This window comes from Lathyrus oleraceus, chromosome 4 (assembly GCF_024323335.1).
Source record: "Lathyrus oleraceus cultivar Zhongwan6 chromosome 4, CAAS_Psat_ZW6_1.0, whole genome shotgun sequence".
NCBI lineage: Eukaryota > Viridiplantae > Streptophyta > Magnoliopsida > Fabales > Fabaceae > Lathyrus > Lathyrus oleraceus.
Window position 1 is genome coordinate 451,159,540 of NC_066582.1, and position 16,861 is coordinate 451,176,400.

Below are 16,861 nucleotides of genomic sequence, written 5' to 3' on the forward strand. Positions count from 1 at the left end.
TACAAAATCTCCTATATCCCTCACCCCAAAGCTCTGTCAAAATGTTTCCCAAGCTTTTCATCAAAGCTTGAGCTCAGCTTTTGTACAACACCAGTCCAAAGAAGCAGGTGGAGAAGTAGAGGTTCAGAGACGAAGGGAGAAGTAGACACAAATAGCAAAGGAAGATTAGAGAAAGCATTTTACTGAAGGTAGAGAGTCTCATTGGCATTCTTACTGGATTCCCATATTCCGGTGAGGTTCTCTTCTCTGTTTTTCTTTTATTTTCCTATCGTTACATGTCGTTTTTCATTGTATTATCATTTTATCACCTCATTTGTTGTAAATCTAGGTGTAATCACTGGAATAATATTGAAATTGTGGATAGGGTTTTCAATTGGGGTTGAGGGAAATTTGTGTTATTGGTTGTGAAGCAATTTTTATTGAGAACCATATTCATGATCAGCATAAAAATTGGGGTGGGTTTGGTTTTGTTGATTTTTGGTTTTGGAGAGTGGTGGCTGGAATCTGGGTTTTGAACAGGGATGTTCATCCATGTTCTTCCTAGGGCCATTGTGTTAGATCAAAGGTTTTGAAGATAATTTTGTAATGTTGTGTTTATGGCTTAGCATGGGACAAAGAAAAGGACTCTGAGGAGAGAGAGAGAGAGAGAGAGAGAGAGAGAGAGAGAGAGAGAGAGGAAATTGAAAATGAGAACTATGTGAGGTATTCTCACATTTTTATCAATTATCCCATCACAACCCTTTTCCACCTGTGGCATGCCTATGAATCCTCAGATTGAATTACTTAAGCCTTTGACTAGGGGGTCCATGTGGGAATCCCCACTGCCTTACCATGTGCCCTCCATAATTGGACCTTAGATCTTGTGGCAATTGATCCAACGCTTAAATGTTGAGTCAATTATTTTGACTCCCTTTATCATCATGTTGGGCTAATGCCCTTTGGGCCTACATCTTGCACTTTGGGCCCTGCTTTAGCACCCCCTTGCTTTTATTTGCAACTTTTATTTGTTGTTTCTTTTTTGGTAATGGGCATTTAACCCATATTATTTTATTTTGCTTATTTAGCACACACACCTCACAATTATTTGCACCATATCTCCCATTTTTTCTCTATTTATTTTATTATTGTTTTTATTTTATTTATTATTATTTTGACAAATTAAAAAAAAAATCAAGAAATAAAATCAATCATTTTTCCAAATAAAAATCTTGATCAACATCAAGCATTTTCAAAATCAAAATCAAATTCAAACCTTTTCACTAAGTTCAAACTATTTTCAAATGGGATACAAAACACATGATCATAATCAATTTCGTTTGAAACTTAGGCGCTTCGCCAAAATATTTTTCTTACTAAAATCAGAAGTAAGAGGACATTCTGGTTTACAGTCCTCGAAACCTCAAATAGTCGGCCGTGATGCACATGTCTTGGTCTTACCGAGCATTCTTCTTCCATTATAAAACACTTAATAAAATTAGGATAAAAAAGGGACATTAGGGTTTACACTCCTTGAAACCTCGAATGATCGGCCTCGAGGCAGACATCTTGGTCTTACCGAACGTTCGTCTTCTGCAAATTATTCTCTGAAACACTTGGATGGAAAAGGGACATTGGAGTACACACTCCTTGGAACCTCGAATAATCGACCCTGAGGCACACATCTTGGTCTTACAGAGCATTCAACATCCTGTTAAACAAACTTCAACATATCAAACTATATTTTTCTCGCCTTTGCATGATCAAAAACCTTTTCACTAATGAACAATGTATTATCTATTCTATCGCGATACAAACAAATGCTTAAGCCTTCACCGTGAGAATATAAGAAAATGTTTAACCACTAGAATGCGATCTAAGCATTTGTTCACTAAACACTACTACAAACAACCTTATTTCACCTCGAACGTGAAGGGGATATAACATTGGTTACCCAAGCGAAGTAACGAATGATGTCATGAAAACTTTCCACTATACCCCTTGGTTTTAGAATAATCGAGGGGATACTTGAAAGGATTATGGGTTTGATCCCCAACAACAGAACATTTATATTTTCAAAACCACCACCACATACCTCTCGTATTTTGTCAAAAAATGAGGGGAAAAGTTTTAAAAAAAATTACAAATTACATTGTTTACACTAAATATTAAATTAAATTGTTTACACTAAATATTAAATTACAATGTTTACACAGAATAATTAAATTACACATAATATTTAATTCTTCATCATCACTTTGAATAAATCCAAATTTATCCAATGCTTTTCAAGCTCGATGATTTGCACACTTCCAATTTCTTATATAACATAAAAAAGGTTAGATACATAACATATAATTTAATTAAAAATATAAAATATTATGTAAGAACACCAACCTTGAAACACATTTTTTTCTGCACTTTCAATCCATCCAAGAGATATATTCCAAGCTTTCATTATCAATGTTTTCATGGCAAATGCTTTCATTATAAATGTTTGAGTTTCACAAGATAACGTCCAAGATATATAGTGGTGGTGTTCACGTTCTTATTGGATATTGAGGGTTTCTTGTGGATTGATGTGTTGGCAATATCTTGTTGGTTAACTAAGTAACTATACCTCTTGGTTCTTTATAAAACCGATGAGAAAGGTTACTTTATTATTAATTAAAAAATAAAATAAATTAGGGACTTCACCTCAGTTTTATATAAAAACCAAGGTAATATATTACTTGGTGAATGGTAAAAAATTGAAAGTAACATGTAATGTATATTTTTTCAGTTTATTACCATTCACCACTTTCTTTGTGTGCAATATGTTTTGGAAATATTTTATCAATGTTTAGGAGTGCTTTCTTTGATTTACAATATAGGAAGAGTATCCCAAAATATAATAATGGTCTGGCAAGAGAGGTGAAACAACAACAATAACAACAACACCATAAAAACATCATTATGTGAGATGGATTGCAAGAGCTGAAAAATGCTTTCCTCAAGGTTGGTGTTAGGAGAACAACATATAACACAGAACCTTGAAGATTCTTTCAGCTTTGCAATACATCCTAAAGAATGATGTATACGAGTTTGGAGCGGCTAGGTTTAGGGTAAAACTTAATGAATGAGTGCCTTTATAGTAAAATCAAACCCCTCAATAGTTAAAGAAACCAAAGGAATAGATCAATTAATAAATAAATAAATAAATAAATAAAAAGAAATGCACCACTTTTAAAGAAATAACACTTAAACTGGTTTGGTGGGATTCGAAGCATGTCATGGATTACTTTTCCCCTCAGTTATATTTAACATCCAAGGGAATATATGGTATTTTAAAAATAAAAAAAAATCGTGGCGCTTTCTGGATTTATACCTTGGTTCTTTGTTGGGTGAGGTGAAAGCGTTGTCATGAAATGTATTATTTATAGTAGTGAAAATCAACCAACAAGTACAAGGTTTTCTACCAAGAACTACATAGCTTTGAATTCTTCATCGCACTTGAGGATACGTAGGAGCAAGACTCGTAATCTTGTCAAGCACCCTAATAAAAAACTTAGTTTGTGCCTTTTTCTCTTCCTTTTAAACTTTCAATAAATAGAAGAAAACAAATAACGAAAACTAACATTCTATTCAAAAATCTAACTAAATGGTTCTCGTTGAGTACAACGTATGTGAGGGGTGTTAATACCTTCCCCTCGCATAACCGACTCCCGAACCCGAATTTGGTTGTGATGACCGTTTTCTTTTTATTTTAAGGGTTTTACAGATATTTCCCTTTCCTTTTGGAATCAATAAAGTTCAGTGGCGACTCTATTATCATCTCAAACATGCGAACGCCCGTGGTCATTTTTTTGCATCGCAACAGCTAGCGACTCTGTTGGAGATAACATTTCAACTAGAAAGTCAAGCCTAATTTAGTTCATTTTGTGATGAATGTTGGATTTGTTTATTTTGTTTTCTTTTTCTCTCTTTTATCTTGCATGTTTATTATCTTCATATGTGGGATTTGAGATGGCACTTTGAGTAAAGCTCTACAACCGAGCTTTTGAAAAAGAGAGAAACATAGGTTAAAATGGGAGTCACTTAATGTTAGTTCCAAGGTGCACACCTTGAATGGCTAACATGAAGACTCCTTCTAGAGTAGACCTCTTTGAGAACTCGTTGTAAGATGTCTTGTCCGTCGCATGATGTTGGTTCATCTAAAGGTCCATGATTCTAGAGACCCCTTAAAACCAGCTTGTTTTTAGTAGTTGCATAGTGTTATCCCCCAAGGTGCACACCTTGAATGGATAACAAGAAGACTCCACATAGAGTAGATATTTTTCGTTAATCTCGTCATAAAGCGGCTTGTCCATTGCAGTACGCATATACGACTAAGGTTCGTGACTCTAGGAACCCTATCGAAACACCTTTAAACCAACCTTATGAGTGATTTATTGGTAGAAAGCATAAAATTGTCCCATTATAGGGAGACCTTCTATGTAGGTTATTCTAGCGTTACTCATGCTATCCTGGATCCTTACGATCATGCATTCATGACAATCTGTATAACATCATAAAAAATTTCCTTAAGCATATGAAAATTTTGTTTTCAAGGTATCACAGTGTTCGAGGTTGTTTGCATCTAAAAGAAAGTATAACTTCAGATAGAATAAAACATCTACAATTGAAAGCCAAAATGCTTGACTTGGACAACTTAAATAAGCTTACAAATAAGCTACATCATTGCTTTAGAGTCACCTTTTAAGGGGATATGGCAAGATCATAGACTTTCTCTCTATCAAAGTTCATACATTGGCCATTACTACACTAGCTCAGTTTTGTGATCCTCCACTTTGAAGCTTCTTATTTCAAGATTTTTAGTTGACCTCAACCCTGGAAGAATTTGAGAAAGTCTTTGAGATTCCATTGAGAGGAAGGAAGCCTTACGCTAGAATCGGGCAAGTTCCCAAGGGGGGAGAAATAGTCGTGGCCCTCCAGATCCAATTTCCAAACATGATGTCCAACTGGAAGAGGATAGAGAACTTCCTCCCGGATTCTGGAGAAGTTATTTGGAAGGGAAAGTTGAGGATTTAGCTACATCCCAACAGTGGGATGGTTTTGGGGATGTATTAACCCTCCTCATATATAGGTTAATATTATTCCTAACTTATGAGGATTTCATAGACTCTGTTGTCGTGAGTGTATTTTGGGTTGTATTGAAGGAAAATAAGAACCTTATTCTTGCACTTCTAGCTAATGTGTTCCATACCATTCACGTCTGTCATGAGAAGAGAAGTGGTACCATAGTCTGTTGCCTTCCTCTACTTTACACATGGTTAACCTCACATATCTTTAAAGCAGATGCCTGGATCAATGAGATGACTAGTGAAGAATGGGCGCAAACCCTGGTTTCACTAACTGGAGGGCCTGTCACTTGGTATACCATAAGAGTCAACGTGGAAGAGAGCACTTTCATCTATGGAAGCTTTCCTAATGTGCCTCTGATTGGGTCCAAGGGTTGTATAAGTTATAATCCCACCTTAGCTTTGAGACAACTTGGATACCTGATGTTGGGTAAGCCCAAAGGCAAGGCCTTAAAAGAAATGGTGTTACATGACATGGGTGTTGGTAATCTAGCTTTGCTTCACAAGATCATTCGTGCATGGGGTAAGGTTCACATAAAAGGTACTGAATTGGAAAAGAAGAACTACATAGCAAAGGAGCCACATCGTCAATAGGTCTAATTAGAAAGGGTTCAGATAGTCAAGCTTCCCTTCTCCACTGAGATTCCCACTCAACCTGTATCACCTGAGCCCGTTCTCGTTTCTCTTGAAGAGGTTCATGATCTTAGAGCAACTATCCTCAGACTTGATCTGGAAAAGGAAGAATTACAAACTAGTCTTAACCATGTTTCTTACGAGAGAAACAAACTAAAGTTCAACCTCAAGCAGAAGGAAGAACAAATCAAGTAGAAAGAGACCACAACTGAAGATAAGAAGAAAAAGAGAAAAAGTGTTGGTGAATGCCTAGTTGGGGCAAGGCTCGATCTTGATCATCGAAATCAATAACTCAAGGAAGCTCAGTAGAGAAATGGTGAGTGGAGAAGTCTATGGGAGAAGAAATTAGAGGGCCAGAAGGAAATCAGGGACAAATTCAAGACACAAATCTCATTTGTGAGAAGAAGTCGAGTGTATGCCTAGAAACTTCCCTGATAACTTGAGAAAGGCCCAAGAGGTACTCATAAACCTCAAAGCTTATAGTCATTGTATGAAGGACTCCTATGAAACTTTAAGGGACGAAAGTAGACAGTGGGAGGCCAAGGTTCAAGATCTAGAGGGTCTCGTACACCAAGACCAAGACACTACCCGATACATCCTCCAAGAGTCGATGTTGTGGTATAGGAAGTGCATCCAAGTGATAGATTTTTCTAATGACTTGGTCATAGACATGCCTTTGAAGCTGAGGGATGCCTTCAATGATATGACACCTAATATCACTCCTCCAATTGTTTTTGACTTGATCATATTCTATAGAATCATGATAAGAGATCTCCAGCCGAATTAAAGCCACTTAAGAAGGCGCAAGCCGATGATAATGGCTAAGGGATCTTATTACTTGTATTCTCAAATATTGTACTTGTATATGATGAATGAAAAGCTTGTTTGTGGTTGTTATCTTCTCAATTACTCTTACAATTTTGAATGCATAACAGGTGATAAATCCAAACATTTCCTAAAAATAAAAACCAACATAAAACATTTTTGCATGCATAAACATATATCATCATTTACATGCATTCCATTTTCAAAACGAAAAACTCATACCTGTTCTCCATCTTTTTGTCACAGTTTAGTTTTATTTAAGTTCATTTAAAATTGAGACGTACAATTCATATATGACTATTTTATCTATATCACTCGATAATTAATTTGGATAGTGTAATAGAACTTTATATAATGAGCATCTTTCACTGGTATTCGACTTATCAAAATACAATATATAAGGAATATTTGTCATAGATTAATATAAAAAAATATATAGAACAAATTATTTATAAAAATACATAGAATACAAATAAATATTTGTCACTAATTAATATAAAAAAATCAAAAAAATCAAATATTTATTATTGATATATAAATAATATATAACTATTATTTGTTAGTAATTAATATAAAAAACATTTAAAAATATGTTATTATACAAAAGAAATGAAAAATTAAAAGATAATTTGTTTCTTTAATAATATATATATATATATATATATATATATATATATATATATATATATATATATATATATATATATATATATATATATATATATATATATATTACCGATATAAAAAATATTTGAACCACGAAGTCAAATTCTCTTTTTTAGTAAAATAAATTTAATTTTTATTCAAATTTGTTAAGTTTATCTTAACAAATTCGATGTAAATATTAAAGAAATTAAATTTATTTTTGAAAAACATGTTTTATATTATATTTATTTAATTATTCATTCTATATTTTATAAATTTTTAACATAACAATAATATATGTAACAAACGCCTACGATATCATGTGTATTTAACTAATAAACAAATTTCAAATAAATTAATTTAGTCAAAATGATAACATTTTTTTCTTAAGAAACTCGTATTAAATTAAAATTCTTTATAAAAGTTTAAAACTTTATTAACTTTTCTAAATTCATGAACCATTTTGCAAATTTGTTTATATCTTTAAAAAAAGAACATAAAAGGCATTACAATAATTAATATATTTTTGAAAATCAACGTTTATAATTTAATTAAAGCAGTAAAGGATAAGAATAAATTTTTTTATTAAATCGTAAAATGGATCTCTTAAAAATGTTTTGACTATGAATATTTTTAAAAATGGTCAAAATTTTATTAGCATTAATCTTTCAATGCTACTATTTAAAACTAAATTGATATTGAAGTATATCTCCTCTCAACAAAATTTCTATACTTCAAAAAATAATCTAAAATTTCTTATTCAAACTAATATTTATTACTTAATTAATACAATATTGGTAAAGAAAAAAATGGATAACTATCAGGTAAATTTTTTTTTAAAAAAAAACTATATATTTTGATTAACTTAATATTCACCAACATATACACTCCCTCGTAATTCCGTCCAAATTCCAAGGGCAAACATGAATTTGTGAATTGATATTAATTTCCTTAAAGTTTTCAAACTCAAACTGATCATAAAGTTGCCTATAAATACTATTATACGTTGAGGAGAATCTTGACCTCAGCAACTTACTTTCATCCTAAATTTCTCTGTCTTGTCTCCAACAAACTTGTGTGAGTTCCTCTCTCTCCTCTCTCTCTCTCATAACACACTCTCACAGAAACACTGTATTTTCAGAATTCAGATCCATTCTTTGTGTTTTTTTTACAGACCCTTCTTTTTTTCTGTCCCCTCAATCATATTATTATTCTCAAATATATCATTCTTTTTCATTTTTTTTACTATTTGCTACTATCAGAATGCGATGATGACACTGACACGATTATATTATTAAGAATTTAAACAAATAAATAAATTAACGTAATCACATATGTTAAGATAAAGTATGTGTCTGATACTGACAAGGATTCAGACACATACTTTTTCAGAGTTGAGTTGCCGATGTTGCATAGTTTCTGTTGGCTTTTGGGTCATTCTGACCAATTCTATAGAGTTTTGAAGACCCAAGAACCAGAAAACAAAAATATATTCCCATGTTATTGTTTTTTCAGGAACCAAACAGTGTGTACTTTTGTTGACTTTCATTTTTGTTTTGTGTTTTGTTTTTGGTAAAGGGATGTTTTCAAAATCTAATCTTTAATATTGGACACCACTTTTTATATTGTCCTTTTTACCCTTAAAAGACTACTTTTTAATTTCTATTGACTATTGTTTTTTGTTTTGTTTGCTTCATTACTAACCAGTTCTGTTATTGTCTATCATTTTCTCCATCATTTTCCAAATTTTCCTTTTCTTTCATATTTCTAATGGTTCATAGTATCTGTAGTAAAATGCGTAATTGACTAATTGTGTTAATTCGTTTTCAAAATCTATTATGCTGGGTCCATGGCTTCAAAAACAACGACAGAAGCTAATTACACCACTCTAGATAAATACATATATGTTTTCTTTTATTTAATAGATAATATCATGATTTTTTTTGTTCATAATAGGTGAAGAAGTGTGAAGATGAGGGAAGAAGTTGGAAAATTTGACTTTGAAAAAGTGATTGAGGAATTCGAGAAAATAACAAAGGATGCTGGGAATGTTCAGAAGGAAACACTGAGAAGGATTTTGGAAGAAAATGCATCAGCTGAGTATTTGCAGAATTTAGGACTGAATGGAAGAACTGATCCTGAAAGTTTCAAGGCTTGTGTTCCATTGTCCACTTACAAAGATTTGGAACCATATATCAATAGATTGGTCGATGATGTTTCTCCGATTCTTACCGGAAAACCAATCACAGCTGTGTCCTTAAGGTATGTGACAGTGTCACAGTGACACACTTGTTAATTTGTAAATCTTTGAATGTTCTAGTCTGAAAAAAGTGTTATGTTTTTGCAGTTCTGGTACTAGTCAAGGGAATCGGAAATATATTCCATGGAATGATGAATTGTTTACGACCACAGTGCAAATATATCAAACCTCTTTTGCATTTAGGAACAGGTATTATTCATTTGTTATAATTCAACTTCATGTTTGTATGGCGTTGACATTTACAAGATAATGTTTTGTAGAGATTTTCCTATCCAAGATGGCAAGGCTTTGAACTTTATCTTCAGCAGCAATGCGTCGCAAAGAAAAGGGGGTGTGATGCTAGGAACAGCCACAGCGAATGTATTCGGAAATCCGGGATACAAGAATGCAATGCAAGCTCTTAAAGCTCCAAGTTGTAGTCCTAATGAAGTAATCTTCAGTCCTGATTTTCATCAATCACTCTACTGTCACCTCTTATGTGGACTACTTTTCAGAGAAGAAGTTCAATCGATTTCATCAACATTTGCACACAGCATTATCTACGCTTTTAGAACATTCGAACAAGATTGGGAAGAACTCGTTAACGATATCAAAGAAGGTGTTCTCAGCAGCAGAATCACTGTCCCGTCCATTAGAGATGCTATGTCGAAACTGCTGAAACCAAATCCTGAACTAGCTAACTTGATCCACAAGAAATGTACAGGATTAAGCAATTGGTACGGATTGTTTCCCGCGCTTTTTCCTAATGTTAAGTATATTCAAGGGATCATGACAGGTGCAATGTTGCCTTATGTGACCAAATTGAGACATTACGCGGGAGAGGTTCCGTTGTTGACTTCGGAGTATGGTTCTTCGGAAGGCTGGATTGCTTCAAACGTGAACCCTAAAGTAGCTCCTGAGTTTGCTACTTATGCTATTCTTCCTCAAATTGCTTACTTCGAATTCATTCCATTGGCGCAACTCGATGGAACTGAATCAAAGCTTGAGCCAGTTGGTTTAACTGATGTGAAAATCGGCGAGGAGTATGAGGTTGTTTTCACCAATCCTGCAGGTTTATACAGGTATAGGCTAGGAGATGTGGTAAAGGTTATGGGGTTCCATAACTCAACTCCAGAAATCAAATTTATGCGCCGAAGTAATCTTTTGCTTACAATCAACATTGACAAGAACACTGAGAATGATTTACAATTTTCAGTAGAAACTGCATCCAAGTTTTTAGCTGAGGAGAAGATTGAGCTGATTGACTACACAAGCTACATTGATTTATCCAAAGAGCCAGGACACTATGTCATATTCTGGGAAATCAGTGGTGAAGCAAGTGATGAAGCGCTTGTTGAGTCTTGCAACTGTTTGGATAAGTCTTTTATTGATCCAGGTTATGTTACTTCTAGGAAAGTCAAAGGTATTGATGCTCTTGAACTCCGAGTTGTTGGAAAAGGAACATTCGAGAAGATTCTTGAGAGCCAAGTTGCAAGAGGTGTACCTGTGAGTCAGTTCAAGACACCTAGGTGTATTGGTCCTACAAACACCACAATGTTGCAAATTTTGTTGGAAAATGTTGTCAAGAGCTATGTTAGTACTGCTTATGACTGATTTATTTTCAATTAGAGAAGAATAAATTTACCAGTCTAATAAATAGTCTGAAAAGTATGCAATGATATGAAGAAACTTTGTTAGGTATGATAATAAAAAATAATGTGATGTCATGGTAAAATCTAATTGAGTAAATTTATAGTATTATTTTACAATATTATCGAATAATCTTTAAACTCTTTAGATTTTAATAAGGTTGAATTCTTATACAATTTTAAATATGTGGTTGATAATAATGGTGGATCAAAGTATAAATAAAGTTGAGAAAATAAATGATTTTTAATTTTTTTATAATATCAATATATATATCATTAAGTGTAAAGGTCCATACATTACATACTTTGATTTATTGTAAAGGTCCATATATTACATATTTTGACTTAATATTATGGTCCATATATTACATACATTGATTTAATGTAAAAGTCCATATATTACCTCATTGACTTAATGTAAAGGTCCATACATTACATACTTTAACGTAGTCTAAAAGTTCGTTCCTTGATGAACAAAGATCAAATAATTAAAAATCAAATGAAGAAGAAAGAAATACATTATATGCTTTGATTTAGATTTAGTGTAAAGGTCCACACATTACGTACTTTGACTTAGTGTAAATGTTCATTACTTAATGAACACAAATCAAGTAATTAGAAACCAAATAAAGAGGAATGAAATACATTACATACTTTGAGTAAGCGTAAATGTCCATACATTACACACTTTGATTAATGTAAAGATAAATTCATTATATACTTTAACTTAGTGTAAATGTCCATACATTACATGACTTAATGTAAAGGTCCATACATTACATACTTTGACTTAGTGTAAATGTCAATTTGTTAGTGAACAAAGGTATAGTAATTAGAAACCAAATTAAGAGGAAAGAATTATATTATATACTTTGACTTAGTGTAAAGGTTCATACATTACATACTTTGACTTAGCGTAAATGTCCATTCATTACATATTTTCATTTAGTGTAAAGGTCCATACATTACATAGTTTGGCTTAGTAAAAATGTCAATACCTTAATGAACAAAGATCTAGTAATTAGAAATCAAATGAAGAGTAAAGAAATATATTACATACTTGTAATGGTAAATTCATGACCACTGAGCTATTGGTTAACTCAGCGTCAATAAAACAAGAGTCGTCACTGCGTTTTTATTGTTTCCAAAGGAAAAGAAAAAAATACGAACAAAACCCAAAGATAAGAAGTTTTCAAATCAAAACTAATAAAATGTCAGAGATTACAAGTAAGGGGGTTGGTTACACAGAGGGAAGATATTAGGACCCAAAGTATCATAGGTACTCCTAGGGAACCCTTTTTGTGTGCAAGTGTTTTAGTTGAAAAAGATATTTGCTAAAAAATAGAATGAGGGGTGAGAAAAGAATTCATTTATTTAAAATTTTGTGTTTGACAAGACCTTTGGTCTTATACCTATGTACCAACATAAAAATGAGGGATCAAAACCTTATGCCTACGTACCAACATAAAAATTTCAAAGTTGGACGGATTGATTTTAACAAAAGCTTAAAGATCTTTTGTTATCAATGGGAGAATAGTCAACCAAACATCCACCGATAAGGAGAGCTTTACAATATTTAAGAAGGAGGGCTCCAACTTGGATTCAATCAACAACTTGGATTCACTAACCCCTAATAACTGGAAAGTCTTACAATCAATATATCATGGAATGGGAGAATTATATCTCAAGATAACTCAAATCTAAATGCTCTTTTTTGAAAAAGTTAAAAGGAAAAGGCACAAAGTGGCCAAAATGATTAGATGAGGTTGTTAGTTCTTTTTATCTTTTTGAAAATAAAGTAAATATGATTAAGTTTATTTACAAATTTGATTAAGAAAATATTTTGAAAATCAATGGGATAAGGCCAAAGTTTTTACTTATTAAAACAAGTCTAAGTTGAAAAACACAAGCAAAAAAGTTTTGAAAATGAGAGAGAGAGATTTTGAAATTAAAGAAGGAGAAGGAGAGGAGGGACTATCCTAGACAAGATTTAAAAGTTTAGAGTTGAAAATATCTAACCAATGGGAAGTATCCACAAAACAATAGTGTCAGCTAGAAATCCATTTCCTTTGGATTGTCAAGCAAGCAATAAAGAATAATCATCCAAGCAATTAATAAGAAGACCAAATGGTATCAAATAAAGATAACCAAACATCCAAGCAAGCACTCCAAAGCAAACAGTCTTCAATGTTGTTCAGATGTATCAAATGAAATATCCCTTGAAACATACTCAAATAAAAAGCATCAAATGACATCAATAAGATTAAAATAACAATTCAGACAAAGAGAGAGTATAACAAATAAACCAAAAGAGTCTCTCTAGCTTGTATCATATGAATGGCATTGGCCAAGAAATGATCTCAAATTAATGGCATCGACCAAGTCCTTTCTATAGCTCAGGGATGTTGCATGCTCTAAGTCCATAAGGTCAACTCAAGTTACATACAGAGGTCCAACAGTCCACCAATATATTTTTGAGGGTTTTTGTTTTTATTAAGTATTTTAAGGTCCTAAGACCACAAACAAAGAAAAATCACAAGCACAAATACAATGGCTCAAGTGAGCAAAGTGAAAATGACTGAAACATAAACCATTTGCATGAATGTAAATGAAAATGAATGATAAAGTGCAAGAATTTAAATTGCATTAAAGTAAATGACATTAACATAAAGTCAATTAAAAGATGTTAGTCAATGTTAGTGGAAAAAGAAAATTGTTCAAGTCATTTTTTGGTGAACACTCAACCATCCACTCACAAGCATGAAGATATGAACCTAGACATCATTCATGAGAAGGGCTCCAATTTGAATAAAATCAACAAGTATGCCACTAGCTCTCACAAATGGAAAAGATGCAAAATCTTCACACAATACCATGAGGAATGAGAGACTTAAAATCTCACTTACAAAAATGCTACTTCTTTTGGGATAAATTATGTTAAGCAATCGTAATTGAACTTATGTAGAATTCACAACTATTTGTGTTAATGCATGCTAGAGACAAGGTTTAAAAACTAAGCTCCTAAAGCATAAAACACACAACAATAAGAGGGGATGGGCCTATCCCATTCAAGCTCGTGTTGATTCATCTAACACAATGTCATTGGTGAATCAACTAACATTTTGATCTATGAGAAATAATTGGCCATAAATGGATTGGGAAAGAAGTGATATGAAGAGGAAGATATAAAGTGAAAGAGATCCCAAATTGGTCAAGGGATGAACCTCACTTGATCAATGTCATTCATTCATCTTGAAGGATGAAGTTCAAACTTCATCAACCCCTTAAATCCAATGGTATTGACCAAGTCAAGGTGCAATTCAACCAAGACCAAAGCCAAACAGAAGTTGAGTCAACATAAAGTCAATAAAATGGCTCAACAAAATATTAAAGCAATTAAAACAATTTAAATCAATTTTTAAATGAAGAAAAATACATTTTAAAAGATGAAAAAAAACCTAAAATCCCTTCAAATCACCAAAGAAATGGCTAAGGGATTTATCATAGGTCAAACAAGGTCAAAACACCATTGACTAATTTTTTTGGTATTTTTTTTAAGTCAAAAGTATTTAAGAATCAATTAAAACAAGTCAAAAATCACAAAATTCACTAAAAATATCAAACTTAATCCAAAAATTAATTTTAATTCAGAAATGAGAAGAGGAAATTATTTGTGAAATTTTTGTGGTAGTCCCATAATTTTTGGATTAAAAATGAAATTATAGTGAATTTCATAAGAAAATGGTATTTAAAATTAATTTGGAAAATAAAAGAAATTAGAAAAAACAAGGGCCATTAAATCTCCCTCATTAATTTAGGTGAAAAATCTTATGGACAAGCGCGTATAGTCCATCATGCACTGCAATCAACACGCGCGTAACAAAGGTAATCAAAACGGATGGATCAGATTAGAACGTGGCCACATAATCAGATGGCTTGAACAATGCCAACTCACCACCGGAGCCCTAGCTCCAGTCATCTTCTCCGGTCACCTCACCGGACTTGTCCGGATTAAAAGTTCACAAACATTTATGGATCATACATCAAATTGAAGAGAAAATCATGACGATTCCAAATATGACCTCCAAATTTTCCAACTCTCACTATATAATGAGAAATGTGGAGTTGAAAATTGAGGTATTGTAGCGGGGTATTCGTTATCATTAGAGATATTGACTAAATCCAAGGTAAATCATACAAGTCGAGTCGCCACCGCACTTCTATTTATCCAACGGAATGGTTAGAAAGCGAACAAAAACCTAAAAGTTTTAACAAAAACTAGTAAAAAAGAAACAGAGATCTGGGTAAGGGGGTTGGTTATGCAATGGGAAGGTGTTAGGCACCCAAAACATCCTAGGTACTCCTAGAGAGCCCTTTTCATACTTGTTGTAAGGTTGTTGTTTTTATGAAAAATTTATTTGTGCAAACATGATTGAAGAGATGAGAAGAGAATATACAAGTTTATTTACATTTTTGTGTTTGGATGGATAAACCCATTGCCTACGTACCATCTTAAAAAGATTAGGATCAAAACCTCGTAGTTCGGGGTAAAAATCTCAAAATGAGTGGGTGAATTGATTGGTCCAAAAGCCTTAAGATCTTTTGTTATCAAAGGGAGAAAACTCAACCTAAAACCACAAATCCACCATGTGAGGATAGATTCAACATGCTAGTGAGGGGTTAACCCTATAATAAGCATGGAAGACTCATTGTCCATCACTAAGGATATAGGTGAGTATTATATATACCACCAAGATTACTCAAACCTAACAGCTAAAGGTTATGAAAAATTTGATTAAGGAAGTGGCCATTGGAACCACAAAAAGACATTTGAATGGGTTCTATTTACCAATTAGAAGTATATACAAAATGGTCAAAGTGAACTTAAAGATTCAATTCAAAATAAGTATTATGAAAAGAAGGTTTGAAAATCAAAAGCATAAGGCTTAGGTTTCTAATGTTGAAAACAAATGTTAAGTGTTTGCACAAAAGTTTTGGCTTGGGTTAGAGTGGAGAGAAGAAGAAGAAGGGCTAAAGTCCTAAGCATGCAAGAGGTGAGGGATAAAGAATAAGACCATAATGGAGTTCCTTTCTTAAGATCATATTGATGATCCAAGTAGCTCTCATCCTTTGGAATAAGCAAGCAAAATAATAGTAAGCTCAAGCAATCAAACAAGTCTCTTAAGAGATCCTCAATGTATCTTGTATCTTTCACTTTGGATGAACATGGCAATGGTTCTTCAATTTGAGCTCTCATAGGATTCCCTAGCACAAGAGCACACACATCAAAAAGTTCCATGAAGCAAATCAAGAATGGACAAGATTGAGTTTAGAGATTTGGTCCTTCTAATCCATCTTCAACATTAGGATCCTTTTTACTCCATTTTTGCATAGGGAATGTCCTAGAAACTAAGTCTATTTGTCCATTTCTTTGCATTTTGGTCCACAACAGTCAAAACAAAAGCACAAGTATAATAATATATACACCATTATGTGCTCAAGTGAGCAAAAGGCAAATGACATTAACATAAACATGTGCTCAAGTGAGCAAAGGGAAAAGCAACGGATAATATGTGCAAGAATAGTAAATTGCATAAAAGTAAAGAGCAAAAAAATAAATGTTAATGGTTAATGGTTAGTGTTAGTAGTTAGTGTGCCATAAGGCAAATTTAGTGCTATGTTAAGCAATCGTAATTGGACTTATGTAGAAGTCACAACTATCTGAGGCCGGTCAATAATAATGTAGGCAACAACACAAGTTAGAAGTCTTGATT

At 33.0% G+C, this 16,861-nt stretch overlaps 1 protein-coding gene across 1 annotated transcript; it reads left to right on the plus strand.

Moving 5' to 3' along the window:
* The first annotated feature begins 8,129 nt into the window (after positions 1-8,129).
* On the plus strand, positions 8,130-11,209 carry LOC127076053 (jasmonoyl--L-amino acid synthetase JAR6). Its single transcript, XM_051017603.1, has 4 exons — positions 8,130-8,276; positions 9,156-9,461; positions 9,547-9,648; positions 9,720-11,209. Exons 2-4 carry the CDS (start codon positions 9,172-9,174, stop codon positions 11,050-11,052), a joined length of 1,725 nt encoding a protein of 574 aa, XP_050873560.1. The 5' UTR covers positions 8,130-8,276; positions 9,156-9,171; the 3' UTR covers positions 11,053-11,209.
* Positions 11,210-16,861: the final 5,652 nt, after the last annotated feature.

Coding starts and splice junctions, on each gene's coding strand:
- LOC127076053 (XM_051017603.1), top strand. CDS start 9,172: ATGAGGGAAGAAGTTGGAAAATTTGACTTTGAAAAAGTGATTGAGGAA. Junction 9,462..9,546: donor ATCACAGCTGTGTCCTTAAG/GTATGTGACAGT, acceptor ATGTTTTTGCAG/TTCTGGTACTAGTCAAGGGA. Junction 9,649..9,719: donor TCTTTTGCATTTAGGAACAG/GTATTATTCATT, acceptor AATGTTTTGTAG/AGATTTTCCTATCCAAGATG.